This window comes from Bactrocera oleae, chromosome 2 (genome assembly GCF_042242935.1).
Source record: "Bactrocera oleae isolate idBacOlea1 chromosome 2, idBacOlea1, whole genome shotgun sequence".
NCBI classification, from domain to species: Eukaryota; Metazoa; Arthropoda; class Insecta; order Diptera; family Tephritidae; genus Bactrocera; species Bactrocera oleae.
Window position 1 is genome coordinate 50497847 of NC_091536.1, and position 14221 is coordinate 50512067.

General features: G+C 33.8%; 1 protein-coding gene across 5 annotated transcripts in view; it reads left to right on the top strand.

The window, feature by feature from the left end:
- The window catches only part of snky (ubiquitin protein ligase sneaky), a 154857-nt gene extending 140849 nt beyond the window's left edge, over positions 1-14008 (top strand). For 4 of the 5 annotated variants that reach the window (XM_070113131.1, XM_070113132.1, XM_070113133.1 and 1 more), the window contains one exon: positions 10378-10624. In XM_070113131.1, coding sequence (XP_069969232.1) covers positions 10378-10538 — 161 coding nt within the window. In that variant the 3' untranslated portion in view covers positions 10539-10624. Of the gene's footprint in view, positions 1-10377; positions 10625-13904 lie in introns of those variants that run through there. The other variant, XM_070113130.1, reaches the window with a different exon arrangement.
- The last annotated feature ends 213 nt before the right edge of the window (positions 14009-14221 follow it).

Here is a 14221-nt window from a genome sequence, read left to right on the forward strand (position 1 = left end):
TATCACGAAAGGAAATTTAAAGATCGGCTGAGGAAAATTTAGGATGAAATGGACTAAGATATGTGGCGTGCTGCTTCTAAATCGTTCTTTAAATTAATTCTTTTTCGATTAAAGAAAAAGAGAAAATCTTTAAAGTATTCGTGTTTCAATATAAAAAAATCATGAAATTCTATTAGTTTCTTTAATTTTTATTGCACTTTGTTTAGGTGACACTTATTCCGGGTCACAGTGCGATAAAGCAACAACTAAATGCGTCATAGACATTAAATTTTACATCCGGGATGGTACAGGGGGCTATTATAAGAGCCGATGTTAAAATTGGATCGTGAGCGTGGCCCCGAACACTTTTGTGAAAACACAGATCTCCGAGACTACTTGACCAATTTCTACGAAATTTAGTACATAAGACTATTTTAAGATTCCCATGTTCCAGTACACAAATCAAGCACCAAAGAATATAGGTATATCGGAACAAAAATTTGCAAAAATAGTGACATTGAGGTATACCAGTTAGAGTCTAAAAATTGGCAAAATCGGACCACTAACTGATCAAGTCCCCAGTAATAGAATAGGGCCTCAGTGCCTGATGCTAACTTTTCCCCGGAAATAAAGGTCAATCTGTGAGATATATTATTGCAATTCGGAAAGAGTATCTTCCTGATAATACAATAGTTTGCAAGTATGGAATAAAAGAATGGAATCGGGTCAATACTTTCTGTAGCCCCCATATACTTTATCGAAATATTATCGAACTTCCGGTTTACTTTATATATCAGATAATATATGAGTTATTCTAATAAAATTAAGTTAATTTATTTTTCTTATAATGTTGCATTCCTGTGCCTGAAATGAGTAAAATCGGATGAAAAATTGCCTTAGCCCCCATATAACTAATCACAGAGTTTTCGAACATCTGGTTGATTTTACTCCATGTATGTGGGAGTGGAAACCGTGGGTAAAAGGTCCACACGTAGGGGCTGTGCCTTGTTATTACTTCTCTTACCAAACTTAACGAGGACACAGATTTAAAATATGGACGAACTTTTAAAAAAAAAGCGAAAGATGATCAGTTGAGTCGAGGCAGTTGAAGACAGCGCATTGTATAAGCCTACAAGTAACCAAAGAATCAGCTGTTTTCCTATATGTGTGAAACAGCCGTGATTACTTGATCGAATCTGCATTTATTTGACACAGCGATGTAAATAAAAGGAAAGGAATTTGTGAACATGTATTTGTAATGGAGAATATTAATGAAAACTTTCAAGAATATTTTCGAAACAATAGATTATTATATATTTATTGCTTTTTCTCACTACCTCTGACAACCACTACTCACACTAAACAACCAAAAAATATTTGAATATGTAATAAAACATTCTTAAAGTTATAAATTTTAAAACATAACAAGACAGCACACTATAGCAGATTTGTGTCATTTGGACGTTTTAGTAGCAGAATATTGGTTGGCAACCCATACCAAGTGAGACTTTAGTAGCAGCATATAAGAAGACAACCCGTACCAAGTGTGATTTAGTAGTAGAATTTTCGAGGCAACCCGTACCAAGTGGGACATTTTTGCGTGTGTATTAGTAAAAATCTTAGAATTGGTAACTTGTAGATTTATACAATGAGACAGCGGCATCAAACGCTAATTAAGTTAAGTGTAAAATATAACACAGTGTAAATTTAAACAGAGTGGAATTTTAGTAATAACAATTGCTTAAGAAAACCTTAATGAATTGAATAAACTGCATTAAATGTTACAATAACTAATTGTAATGATTTTAATAAACTGCATACATATATGTATTTAATAAACTACAAATGGGGGCTCAACCAAGATGTAAGCGTATGTGAAAAAAAAAACCTGTCCAAATGTGCAGAAATAACTTTTCATAGAAGCTTAATCTTACAAGAAATCGAAGTGGCAGTTGGCATAAAAATTTGCAAGAATAAGGAAACTTTGACGAAAGAGTGAGCTTACTGAGAATAAGAAAGAGAAAATTGTGCAAAACATCAATTTGGCAATTACGGAGAATGTTTCAGTGGAGGGGCTAATGCTTTAACCAGTTTGTCAAAAGTTATGCCCGTAGTTGCAACGCAGAATTCAGTTGATCTCTCTTGTTTTCACTTCACCAATGTTACCATTGTTCTATTTGTATACACAATTTTTCACACACTTAGTTTTTTAGTTATAATTTTCCATAATGTAAGGCTCAAAATGATTAAAAATGGTTTACCTATTTATAAATAAATGTATTCAACTGTGACTATTTTAGGAATATTTCAAATATATTCAAGTTACTTTTATAATTACCACACTGCGTTGCAAGAGATTGCTCTCTCACACCCAGATCACACGTTTCTAAAATTCCAATTTTCGCGGATATTCTACGGTACGGTCTGTATGAACGGAAATGATAATTTAGAACAACGTTCTCTGACAAAATACGTATCTACCAATATAAAGAGAAAAATTAAATACTTTAAACAAAAAATACAAATGCCACTTCACATATGCGTGATTACTTTTTGTCATATAAACGATTTTTATGATGAAAAATTGATAAAATATGATTTTTTTTGCACAAATGCGGCATAATAAAATGCGAAAGATTATGCAAACAAAAATATATTTTACTAATATTATAATAATTTTCTAATTTCAATTGTAACCAAATTAATAGTTTATGTATGTAGATATGTACATCAATATGGAGTTCATTATCATTCTCTGGTATGTACACATGGAGGAATAGAATTTTTGATATTATCACTGATCAATAAATACATGTGCGCGCACTGTTCTATATGTAAGTATATAGGTACAAATTTGCGTATGACCTTGCAAAATAAGTAATGCATACACAAATCTACATACATATAAGCGTATAAATGTAAGTGACAAGTCAGAAAATATAAAAAAAAAAACATTGTTATACAAAAACAACAATTGTCTCAAAAAGCATGAGCAGCGTCAGAAATCAGTATGGCAGCCAATTGATAAACCCTAAATTTGTAGTAAATCACACAACAACATTTTCATTCATGAACGCTGGCGCACATGCAATAAGCTAGGTCGTTTCATTCATAAAAGCAAACGCCTTACACATCTCCCCGAGCATGCGTTTGCCTACAAGCGTCTTTTCGCGACGATGGCAAAAGCTAGAAATCATAAATTGAACAACTTTCTGATGTTCCCTCTAGAAGGGAAAAGTGACAACCTTGCAAGCCCACAAAACACAGGAAAAAGTGACAAAAGTGGCAACAAAGCTTTTGTCGATTTAAAATATTTTACAATTCTAAAATATTTTTCTGCTTTTTAAACATATGTACATATTTACAATGATTTGTAGGCAAATCTGTTAGAGTGGCAAGAAAAGCGATAACAATCGGCAAGCGTTCGTTTATTTTTCGGCACATCTCGGATTTTCTATCAACAACACAATGTGGTGAAGCTTTGTCGTCGCGTCAGTCCTTCGGCAGATTGACTCTTTGACATGAAAGCAAAAAACGTGAGCTTCAGTCATTGGTTGACCGTGCAATGTACATATGTACATATGTACATATGTGATTTTAGACAAATTAACAAATATTTTTCTTTCATATTTCTTTACATGTACACATAACATGAAAATGCCGACGGCAAAACACAATTCTGTACTTTTGTGACTCCATAATGGTGTCAAGTACATGAATTATTTAAAGATATATATCAAAATATTTTTAAATTATTACTAATAACTCACAATAAAGTAAAAATGAATTAGGATAAAATAATTTTAAAAAAATAATAAATAATAGTTCAATAAAAGGGAATATACTTCAAATGGCATATCAATATTTCCAGTTTGGCATACATATTATCAGAGAATGTTAATAAATAGAGAAGGCGCAAATGTTAAAAAGTACTAAATTGAGTTTTTCACAGGAAGGAACATCTAAAAATACAACTTCGACGCTTTTGAAATACACCACGCAATGATCGAAACGGAAAAGGCTATAAATAGATACAACGAATGTTCTTAAATGAGTTATGCGCATGCTGATTTACATTTGCAAGTACACGTACGCTGATGCTTGCTTTTCTTGCCCCGCACAAACAATGACATTTGTCTACACTTTTTGCTTTTTGCGAGAAGCAAGTTGAACAATGGCAAGCAATGAGGGATCAGGGGTGCACTGCCACAAAATATATATCAGTATTTATATTTTTACGAAAATATTATAATATTGCGTAACTAAGCCCTAAGATATCGGTATTTTTCTATACAAATTAAGCAATATAATATGATAAAAATCCTCCGTTGAAACGCCTCTGACCATAATGGCACGCCATGGAAGTAACGGCGAGTTCGCGCTGAGACGATGCGAAGCAAAAAATAGAGTTCGGACAAAACGTTGAAAAAAACCAAATGACAACTTTGAAGACAAACAGCCCCGAGTTGACAAAATTTGTTTCAATAGACCATTTTGCGACAATGTCAGTCGGCTATGTTGTCGCGTTTGTCGTTTTTGCAGTGCTTTGCTATTGAAAATTGACTTTTGAAATACTACGACTACCGATTGGTGTGCATTTTCGTAGCGTCGTATTTCGATAAAATGAGCTAAATCGAAAATCTCTGAAATAATGATAATAAGTAAACATATAAAGGTAATATATGCAGTGTGCTTAGAATATATAGAAGTAGTTAAAGATTTCATATGAATGGCAATTTTATATAAATTTTATGATATATGTCATATATAATGCATAATATTAAATAAATTAAAATAATATTTCAAATCGCTTATAGACCATGTTGCCAATTCTCCTTTTTGAAGGGAACATAAGACAAATTCTTCAATTTCTGATTTTTAGCAAATGTTGTAAGGAAGCAGCTTGTGGGCAACATACAAATGCGAGGGGGATGGAAGAATTTACAGTGATACAAATTGTAAAATTAAAATTTTGCTCATTCTTTAATTTTACTGAAGCCATTCTAATTTAATTCATTTTTATTTAAGCTTAATTTTTGCGCATTTGCGGTAGGAATTCAATATGAAAACCAAATTTGGTTGACCAGGAGCACAGAAAAAATAGCGCAGTGCAGAGTTATAAACGATCGCACTTCGTTTTGTAGCATACGCGCGTTCCTTATGAATAAATTTGTTAGCGTTGGAATATGTGTTGTAATTGAACATTCGAATTTGCGCATTTTCGATGTTCCCTTTTAATAGTTTACATTTTAGCACAGCGAACATTTGCGAATTCTCTATTTATTAACATTCTCTGATAAGAGAAGGTATGTGTACAGATTCACTGCTGTTATAAAAGCGAGAAATGTTATTTGTTTCCCCTGCGTGTGAGGTGAAATCCCCAATCGAAATTTTACAAATGTTCGCTGTTCTCTGGTCTAACGATATAAATCATCTTCATGGAATAGGAAATAGTATCCTTACAACTATTGGTGATTTATTAATTAAAGTTAGAGTAGATGAAGTCGAATTGTACCTTTATAACGATATAAACCATCTTCGTGGAATTGGAAATAGTATCCTTACAACTACTTGTATTGGTGGTTTCGTAATTAAAGTTAGAGTAGATGAAATCGAATTGGATATCACCTTCCATGTTGTGCGTGAGCGTAACTTTATTAACGAAGCAATAATCGGGAACAATGTATGAAAGCTGGTCATAACAGAAGGAGAGGTGGAATTTAAAGCAAAAACTAAGGAAATGAAAGTCCCAAACCCCAAAGGAGAGGAAAGTGAGGGTAAAATAGGCGTTCTTAATGAGTTTAAAGACTTGTGTATGGCCGAAGAAGTAATGTCAGAGAAAACTTTGCAGGTAGATTTATCGCATCTCCAAGGAGAGCAAGAAAAAGAATTAGAAGCCATTGATGTAGTTACTGGATTAGTAAGCAGCACAATTCCTCAGTTTCCATGAAAGTTTGTTTGACTGATGATACTCCGTCATTTCAAGGGTCAAGACGTATATCCTACTCCAAAAGGTGCATTGTCAATAAACATATGGATGGACCAAGGCATAATCTAGCCTGGCGTTTCCGAGTGTGCATCGCCGATTATACCAAACGTTTGTGTTGTTACTACCGACGGTTGAAAGAAAAATCATGAGAGATAATTTTCTAATGCCGCTCCTGGATGACCTTATCGAAAGATTACAAGGCACAAAAGTATTCAAAACGTTAGAATTACGATGCCGATAGAGCGAAGTTGGCGAAAATATACGTCATTCGTGGCCCAAGAAGGTCAATAGGAGTTCATTTAGGTCCCCTTCGGTATTTTCAATTCCCAAGCATTATTCACTCGGTACATTTTCGCATTTAGTGAGGGATGGTGTTGTGGTAACTTACATGGACGAACTTATGATCCTCAGGATAAAGTGGGAGAAATGTCAGTTCCTGAAGACGACTGCGACAAAAGCGAAGACTCAGGCAGTAAAAAATTTTCCGACGCCTATGTATATAAAAACGGTGCAAAGATTCTTGGGGCTTACTTCTTATTTTCGCCGTTTCATAGAAGGGTATGCAATAGCCGCCAAACTACTGTCAGACCTATTGCGTAAGGATGTAGCCTTTGTGTTTGGAAACAAACAGCAGGCATCACTGCAAAAACTGTATATCCTTCGGGGCTCACTTCAAAATTGTTACTGATTGCAACACGTTCGCAATGACTATAAAAAATAAGGATATTGCGCTAAGAGTATCCCGGGTCGGCCATACTATCGCAAGACTTTAACTATGAAATAGAACACCTTTATCGCTCGAAGATGAGTCACGTTAATACGATAAGTGGAATAGTGTGTCTTATGCTAGAAGATTCCTTGGTGCATAGGCTAAGGCAGGCTCAGCAGCAAGACGAATGTATTTGAACAGAGTGTAAAGCCTTGGAAACAACTGAATACGATAATTTTTATTTGAAGTATGGACTACTGCATAAGGATCCAGTAAGAGAGCTGATAGTGATTCTGTCGCTGATGGAGGATGAAATGATTGATGAGTCACTTCTCTGTGAATAAGACACAGTTAAGGAAGATCGGCGACTAAGCACTCTTCCATTAGATCATGGCGGTCCCATGGACCAGACGAAGAAATATGTTCCTGTTAGGGTAGATGCTTTTTCGTAGTTTGTGTGGTTGTACCCGGTAAAAGACTCTGGTGCCGAGGCAATCGTTGATTGTCTCGAAAACTATAGAGGCTAGTTTCGGTAACCAATGGAGAATTATAACTGAGAGGGGTGCTGCGTTCACAGGAAATATCTTTAAAGATTATTATGTGATTGAAGGTATGGAACATCTCGTAATAGCTACAGGTGTTACTCGGAACATTGGGAAAGTATAGTGAATGCACCAAATCGTAGTACCGATGATATCAAAGATGGAAAGAATCTGGGAATTGGTATAGGCACGTAACTAGGGCACAAAATTTTATTAACAACACTCCGACAACAACAGGGACTTAGTATTTCAGCGGACTTAGGTTAAGGCTTAAATATTTTGATCCCAATAAGATTTCGATCACGATAGATACGAGGTCGAGAAGCTCGGCGAGGGTCCCAGGCGCACGACCACTATCGTCGAGTTCAAGAAGAGATGGAAACCTTCGGTCGAGCCGAACGAATAAGTCAGGAAGACTGAATTAATCCCACATGCTCCTGCTCGTATGCAACCCTGACCTGACATATATCATAAGCACGTATGCAACGCTACACACTCGCATCGACTTAACGAAAAGACTTGACGAAAGGACAGAGGACAACGACAGCGACGGATAACAATGAGATACTCGTTGAATTTTACACGCATGTGATATAATGCGCCCGCATTTGACTGATATACTTTGAATAATAAACTTGGTGAAATAAATTTTGTATAACCTAATTAAACAAAATAAGTGAATAAACTAATTGTGTTTACTAAATATAAATCCTAAAGTGTGGTTTTCATTTAAAACCACATTTATATTACCAGAGTATAAATGTTTGGGTTTACCCCAATTTAGCTTTCCTTTACTAGTTTAATGTAAGATTTGCCAACGCCCAAAAATATTTCCCTACCTGTGAACTAGGGATGGTAACAGCGCGCGAAAAGTCGACTTTCGATTTTAGAGTCGAATTGGAATTTTATGCCTCTTAAAAATTAAACAATTATATTTCCGTCAGTTATGTTATACTATGCTTATTTAAAACGGTTACCAAGGATACCAGCGATGATGTTTATTTTTGTCTAATCAGAAAGAAGTTAGTTTAACGATAAGCTACCATCGAATGTTATAACTGTTGACAGAAAAGTTGACAGCGAAGTCATCGAGTGAGAATCGATTTTAATTGACTTGAAGCATTCAAACTCGATTCTAAAAAGTCGATTATTTTATGTTAAAGATCGATTCTTGACCAAAGTCAGAGTCGACTTTCCTATCCCTACTGTGAACCTTGCAAATTGCGACAAAAAAAAATAGTTTATTTTAGAAATATTGCACATCTCAGACATTATTTGTTTACATTTTTCTTGTAAAGAAGAATAACCAGAAGAATCTTAGGGAAAACTTTAGTTTAGCATCCCACGATTTCAGGGTTAAGAGGGGTATGGTTGGTTAGAGGAGACTCTCAAGATCTCGAATATATATAATTATTGCAGCCGGAAACTTATAGTTTTCGAGATATTTGCATTTTAAGTTGAAATATTCACAAATTTCATTTTACAATTTCTCGATTTATGGTTATCTTTTCTTTTATATTATGCACTTATTACACAGTAACACTTCACTACAATGTTTCTACATATTTATTTTATATTAAATATTTAAGTATTTGCTTTAAATAAGCATTTAATTTTTACACAATTTTCGTAATATGAACAATAACAAATGGGTTCCATGTTGTCAGATAATAAGTGTTGCCATATCCAAACGGATGAAAGCAATGAAAATAAATAAAAAACCCAATCACCCTCTACAAAATATTATGAACTTAATTTTCCATTTTAATAAAAGAAAAAGGTTTTATGGCTTAAACGTATGTTTTATTGCATCTGATAATTTCACAAATGGATCATGATGCTGATTTACTATATTTTTACGCCATATGTATTCATATATCAAATTTTCAAAATCTTTTCTCTGTTATTATAATTATCTTAATAAAAATTGAAGTTTATAGAGAGTGATATATTCTCTTTAACATTGCTTTTTTTTGTAAAGATTTTTTATTTGCACTGGCGGCCTTCGGCCGCGCTTCAAAAAAATAACCCGGGTCGGTCCAACACCGGGGTGTTCATAATTCAATCGCGTCAAACTTCTTTCTGCACTGGCGGCCTTCGGCCGCGATTCAAAAAATAATCCCTGTCGGTCCAACACCGGGGTGTTCATAATTTAATCGCGTTAAACTTCTTTCCGCACTGGCGGCCTTCGGCCGCGCTTTAAAAAAATAACCCTGGCCAATCCAATACCATAATTTATCAATAGAAGGGAATAAACAAAATAATAGTTCATGTATTTGGGGTATAATCCTCTTTTATTGTTCATTTTAATTCGCTTTCAAAATATATATTTATATATAGATATGGCAACACTTATTATCTGACAACATGGAACCCATTTGTTATTGTTCATATTACGAAAATTGTGTAAAAATTAAATGCTTATTTAAAGCAAATACTTAAATATTTAATATAAAATAAATATGTAGAAACACTGAAGTGAAAAGTTAGTGTATAACAAGTGCATAATATAAAAGAAAGTATAACCATAAATCGAGAAATTGTAAAATGAAATTTGTGAAATTTTCAACTTAAAATGCAAATATCTCGAAAACTATAAGTTTCCGGCGGCAATAATTATATATATTCGTGATCTGGAGAATCTCCTCTATCCAACCATACCCCTCTTAACCCTGAAATCGGGGGATGCTAAACTAAAGCCCTCCCGAATCTTATGAAATTCGAAGTGTTTCTCCTAAAAATTGTAGAATATTATTATGATTCGATGAGTTTATAATTGGGGCTTTTTGGAATCGGTATTTATACATTTCGTCCGTACGGATTTTAATTTTTGTGTGATATTTAATAACAAATTTTTTGAGCGCATCGTAAAATGATAGTAATTTTTAAAATGACTAGAAAAGTCTAGAAATTATGTGAAATCAATTAAAGTATATTATTTTTTCGATTAACATAACAGCTAACTCAATAGCTTAATAAAAGTTGATAAAATGTTCAATTTTAATCAGAAAAAAAAAATTTTATACTGTAAGAGTATGTTTCGATTATAAAAGTTATGGAAGACCGCATTGCTTACTAGCGTCAAAAAATCTAATTTTTCAGTTTTATGACTTCAAAGAAATAATCTTTATAAATGTATAAATAATATTTATTTACAGATAACAATTTTATTATTTGCAAACACGCCAAATGTCAAATGGGGTATTGTTACGAGTGTTGGAGAGATCTTGGAGTATTATGCATATCCTGCAAATCCGATATAAAAACAATTGAAATACTAGATTTTAATGTATTCTTTGAACTTGTTAAACCAATGTAGTATTTCTAGGATCTATGTATGTATGTATATCAAAATATGGTTTTGGTATTTCATATGGAAATTTAAATAAATACCAAAAAAATAAATATTAATTATAATATATAATATAGGTGAGAAGTATTTTAAATACAGGGTGAACCAAAAATTGTCATCATGCTAAATACGACGTAAGCTGATATTAACAGTTTCTAGATCACTTTAGTAATTTTAATCAATATTATAAATTATTATATAACTAAACATTTTATTTATGACACCTGGAGTACGATGGCTTTTTATTTATGTATACGGTGCCTTGCACTTTAATTATTAGCATCAGTCACTCGCCTAGGGTGATCAGAATTTATAATTGGCAAAAATTCACAAAAGTACATTGTTTCGTTACCCAGCTAACAGCGTTTTAGTTGGCCTAGAAGGTGGAATGTACTTCCATTATCTAGATAAATATATAGACTGTAATACAAAAAACTTCAAGCACGTACTATCGGCGAAGGGATAAACATTTCCGCTAAAAATACACTAACACAATTCGATAGCGGGATTTAAATAAAGTATTCTTAACTTGGAAAAACCAAGTGAATAAAATTTTAACAAGAATCGAGTAGTAGTATATGAAATACCCAAATATATAAACAGTAGCATACTTTTAAATTGGAGTCAAACAAAAAAACATAAGAAACCTTAACTAATCGTAACATGAATCCTCCATTCAGTTAATGAAAAATAAAGAAAGGTAAACCAGGTACCTGAAACCTACGACAGTGCAGATCCATTGTACGCCAGATAAAAAAGCCTCGAGAGAAATATAAACTATGCTCGATATATCCATTTAAACCTGTAAATAGAGTATTCAGCATATTTATTTGCATTAAATTAAAAACAGTGAATTGAAAAGTTGCCTGTTGTTTAAATAGTGATAAAGTATAGGCAACAAACTGTGATTGGCCTTAGATGCAAAACAATGGACGTTCAAGCCATACTGGCACTCTTTAATGATGCAATTCGCAGAATTTAGTGTCTGATATATACATAGCTTAAATTTTTTCAAGGATATGTGGAAAGCTACTTACATATATCGTTATCAAGACGTTGGTATGATCACAAATATACTCACAAGTTAAAAGTATATCCTTATACTTTTTTATACTCATGTTGCTATAGAGTATAATATTTTTATTTACCTAACAATTGTATGTATAACTTAAAACTAATCGAGATAGATATAGAGTTTAATATATGTATATATATATCGGGTGATCCATACAATAGCCTGTTTTTGATAGACCATACGTGAGTCGGGTCAAGCTGTCATATTATTTTTGTTCAGTATTGTTTGGCATTCCATTATGGAAAGACTTGCACCTGAACAACGTTTACAATTGTTCAACTTTAACGAAAATTCACGTTCTGTACAGAATGTGTTTCGCGCGCTTTGCTCAACTTATGGTCAACATAATCGGCCTACTGAGCGTACTCTTCGCAACACCATCACCCATCTTGAGACCTAGCACTCATTATTGGATAATATTCGACCGAATATTCAGCACGCAGTGAATAAAATATAGCGGCCGTAGCTAAGAGTGTACACGAAGACCGTGGAGAGTCCATTCGGCGCCGTTCGCAGCAACTCGGCCTGACGTATTTTACATCGAGATCCTAAATTGAAAGCGTACAAAATACCTTCTCAAGCGACATCGCTTCGCTCTATAGGCTCTTGAAAAGTTCGAAGAAAATCCCAGAAGATTCGACGTTTTCGAACCAAATTTTGTTCAACGATGCGACCCATTTCTGGATCAATAGGTATGTAAACAAGCAAAATTGTCGCATTTTAGATGAAGAGCAACCTAAAGAGATTCAAGAACTCCCATTTCATCCAGAAAAAACAACAGTTTGGTGTAGTGTGAGAGCTGGTGGAATCATCGGTCCATATTTCTTCAAAAATGATGCCGATAAGAACGTAACCGTCAATGGGGACCGTTATCGCGCCATGATAACTGACTATTTCATGATTAAAATTGACGCTCATGATCTCGGCAGCATTTGGTTTCAACACTTTCCACACCGCATCAATCAATGGATTTATTAAGAGAATACTGCGGTGAGCCGATCGATTGGCCACCAAGATCGTGTGATAACAGACCGCTAGACTTTTTCCTGTGGGGATATGTAAAGTATATGTGGACAATCCCGTTTCGATTCAGGACCATTAAATTCGAATTTTCTGTTTCTTTTTTCTTTAAGAAAGTGGGGAACTACGAAAGGGATCACCCTTTATAAAAAATCAGCAAGACGAGTCGATCTCCCAAACTGTTCAAGATTTATCACACAACTTAGCATAGGACAAATATATTCGACACTTCTTACGACAGTGTGAAAAAATGGAAATCGGATGATAACCCCACCCACTCCCAATGTAACGGCTTATACCGAATATATAAGTCAATATGTAAGATATCTTAGCAAAATTGACTGAGTATTAAACTATAGTATATCTAACATTATACCATAGATATGGTATAGTTTAATGCTGAAAATATGTGAAATTGGTCTAAGTATTTCTTCGGCTACCATATACTAAATATGATATAATAATTTTCGTTATTCTCACCAACCTTATGTCAAATATGCGGTCAGTGTCTGAGTTTTATATTATTAATATTGGTTTGAAATTTTCTTCTAAAGTATACTTAAGAAAAGTTAAAGTTAATGCAATCTTAGGCAGACCTTTTTTTGTTCTATATATACCCTATATAGTGATTATAATAAATTGTTACGATTTTTTACGAGAAAGCAATATAGTTTTTTTAACTTTTAAAAGTGAGTCAGATAAATCAAATGTGCAGGAATGGGAATTAAAATCTTGATATTTGCAGCGGAATGGTTCGTTTAGTTCAATCTTTGATCTACAAGACTTTAACAGTAAGGGTCTAATCTGCCTCGAAAAGCGAACCGGAATATTGCTTAAATTTAATTTCAGACAAGTAGACCAGGGTAGATAATTTTTTAAAACAAAAAAAATCATAGTAGGATAAAACCCATCGGAGTCAAAAGATTAAATAAAAGAAAATTTAAGGAAATATAATTTACGGGAGATTGGGAAGAGGAAGGGGAGGGGCGTGGTTGAATTTAGAAGTGTTAAAAATGGTTTATCACGATTTCTGTCAAAGCTACAAGTCCTATAGTTGTACGACTATATTGTAGATAATGAAAAGATCAATAACTTTTGTTTATAGACTCTTTTTACATAACCTCAAACATTTTTTTTTCATGAAGTTTGGGGTAAACTTACCTCCTTATATTCCAAACACACTGTATTTTCTTTACATTTAAAGTATTTCTTTTTTCTCTATGTATAACAAAACGCAGGACCAAAGGTAAAAACACGTCTGTTTATTGCGGCGATCGAAGAAGAAGAAACTCTTACAGGAATAGTACAATAGTTAAAGCAAATAACTGATGAATGATAGGAAATAGAAAAAACTTTGCTATGTATGATATGAAATCCAAAAATTGAAAATAAATCTTAAACATCCTGCCCGGTCGAAGCCAATGATTCGAAATCATTGGGTTGTAAGAGTAAGCAGTTTCTGCACTGCCCGGATGGATCTCTGCTATGCAGCCCAATCGCCAATGTGTTGGGGGGAGGTTTTCATGTCTGACTAGAACAATATCTCCAACCTGAA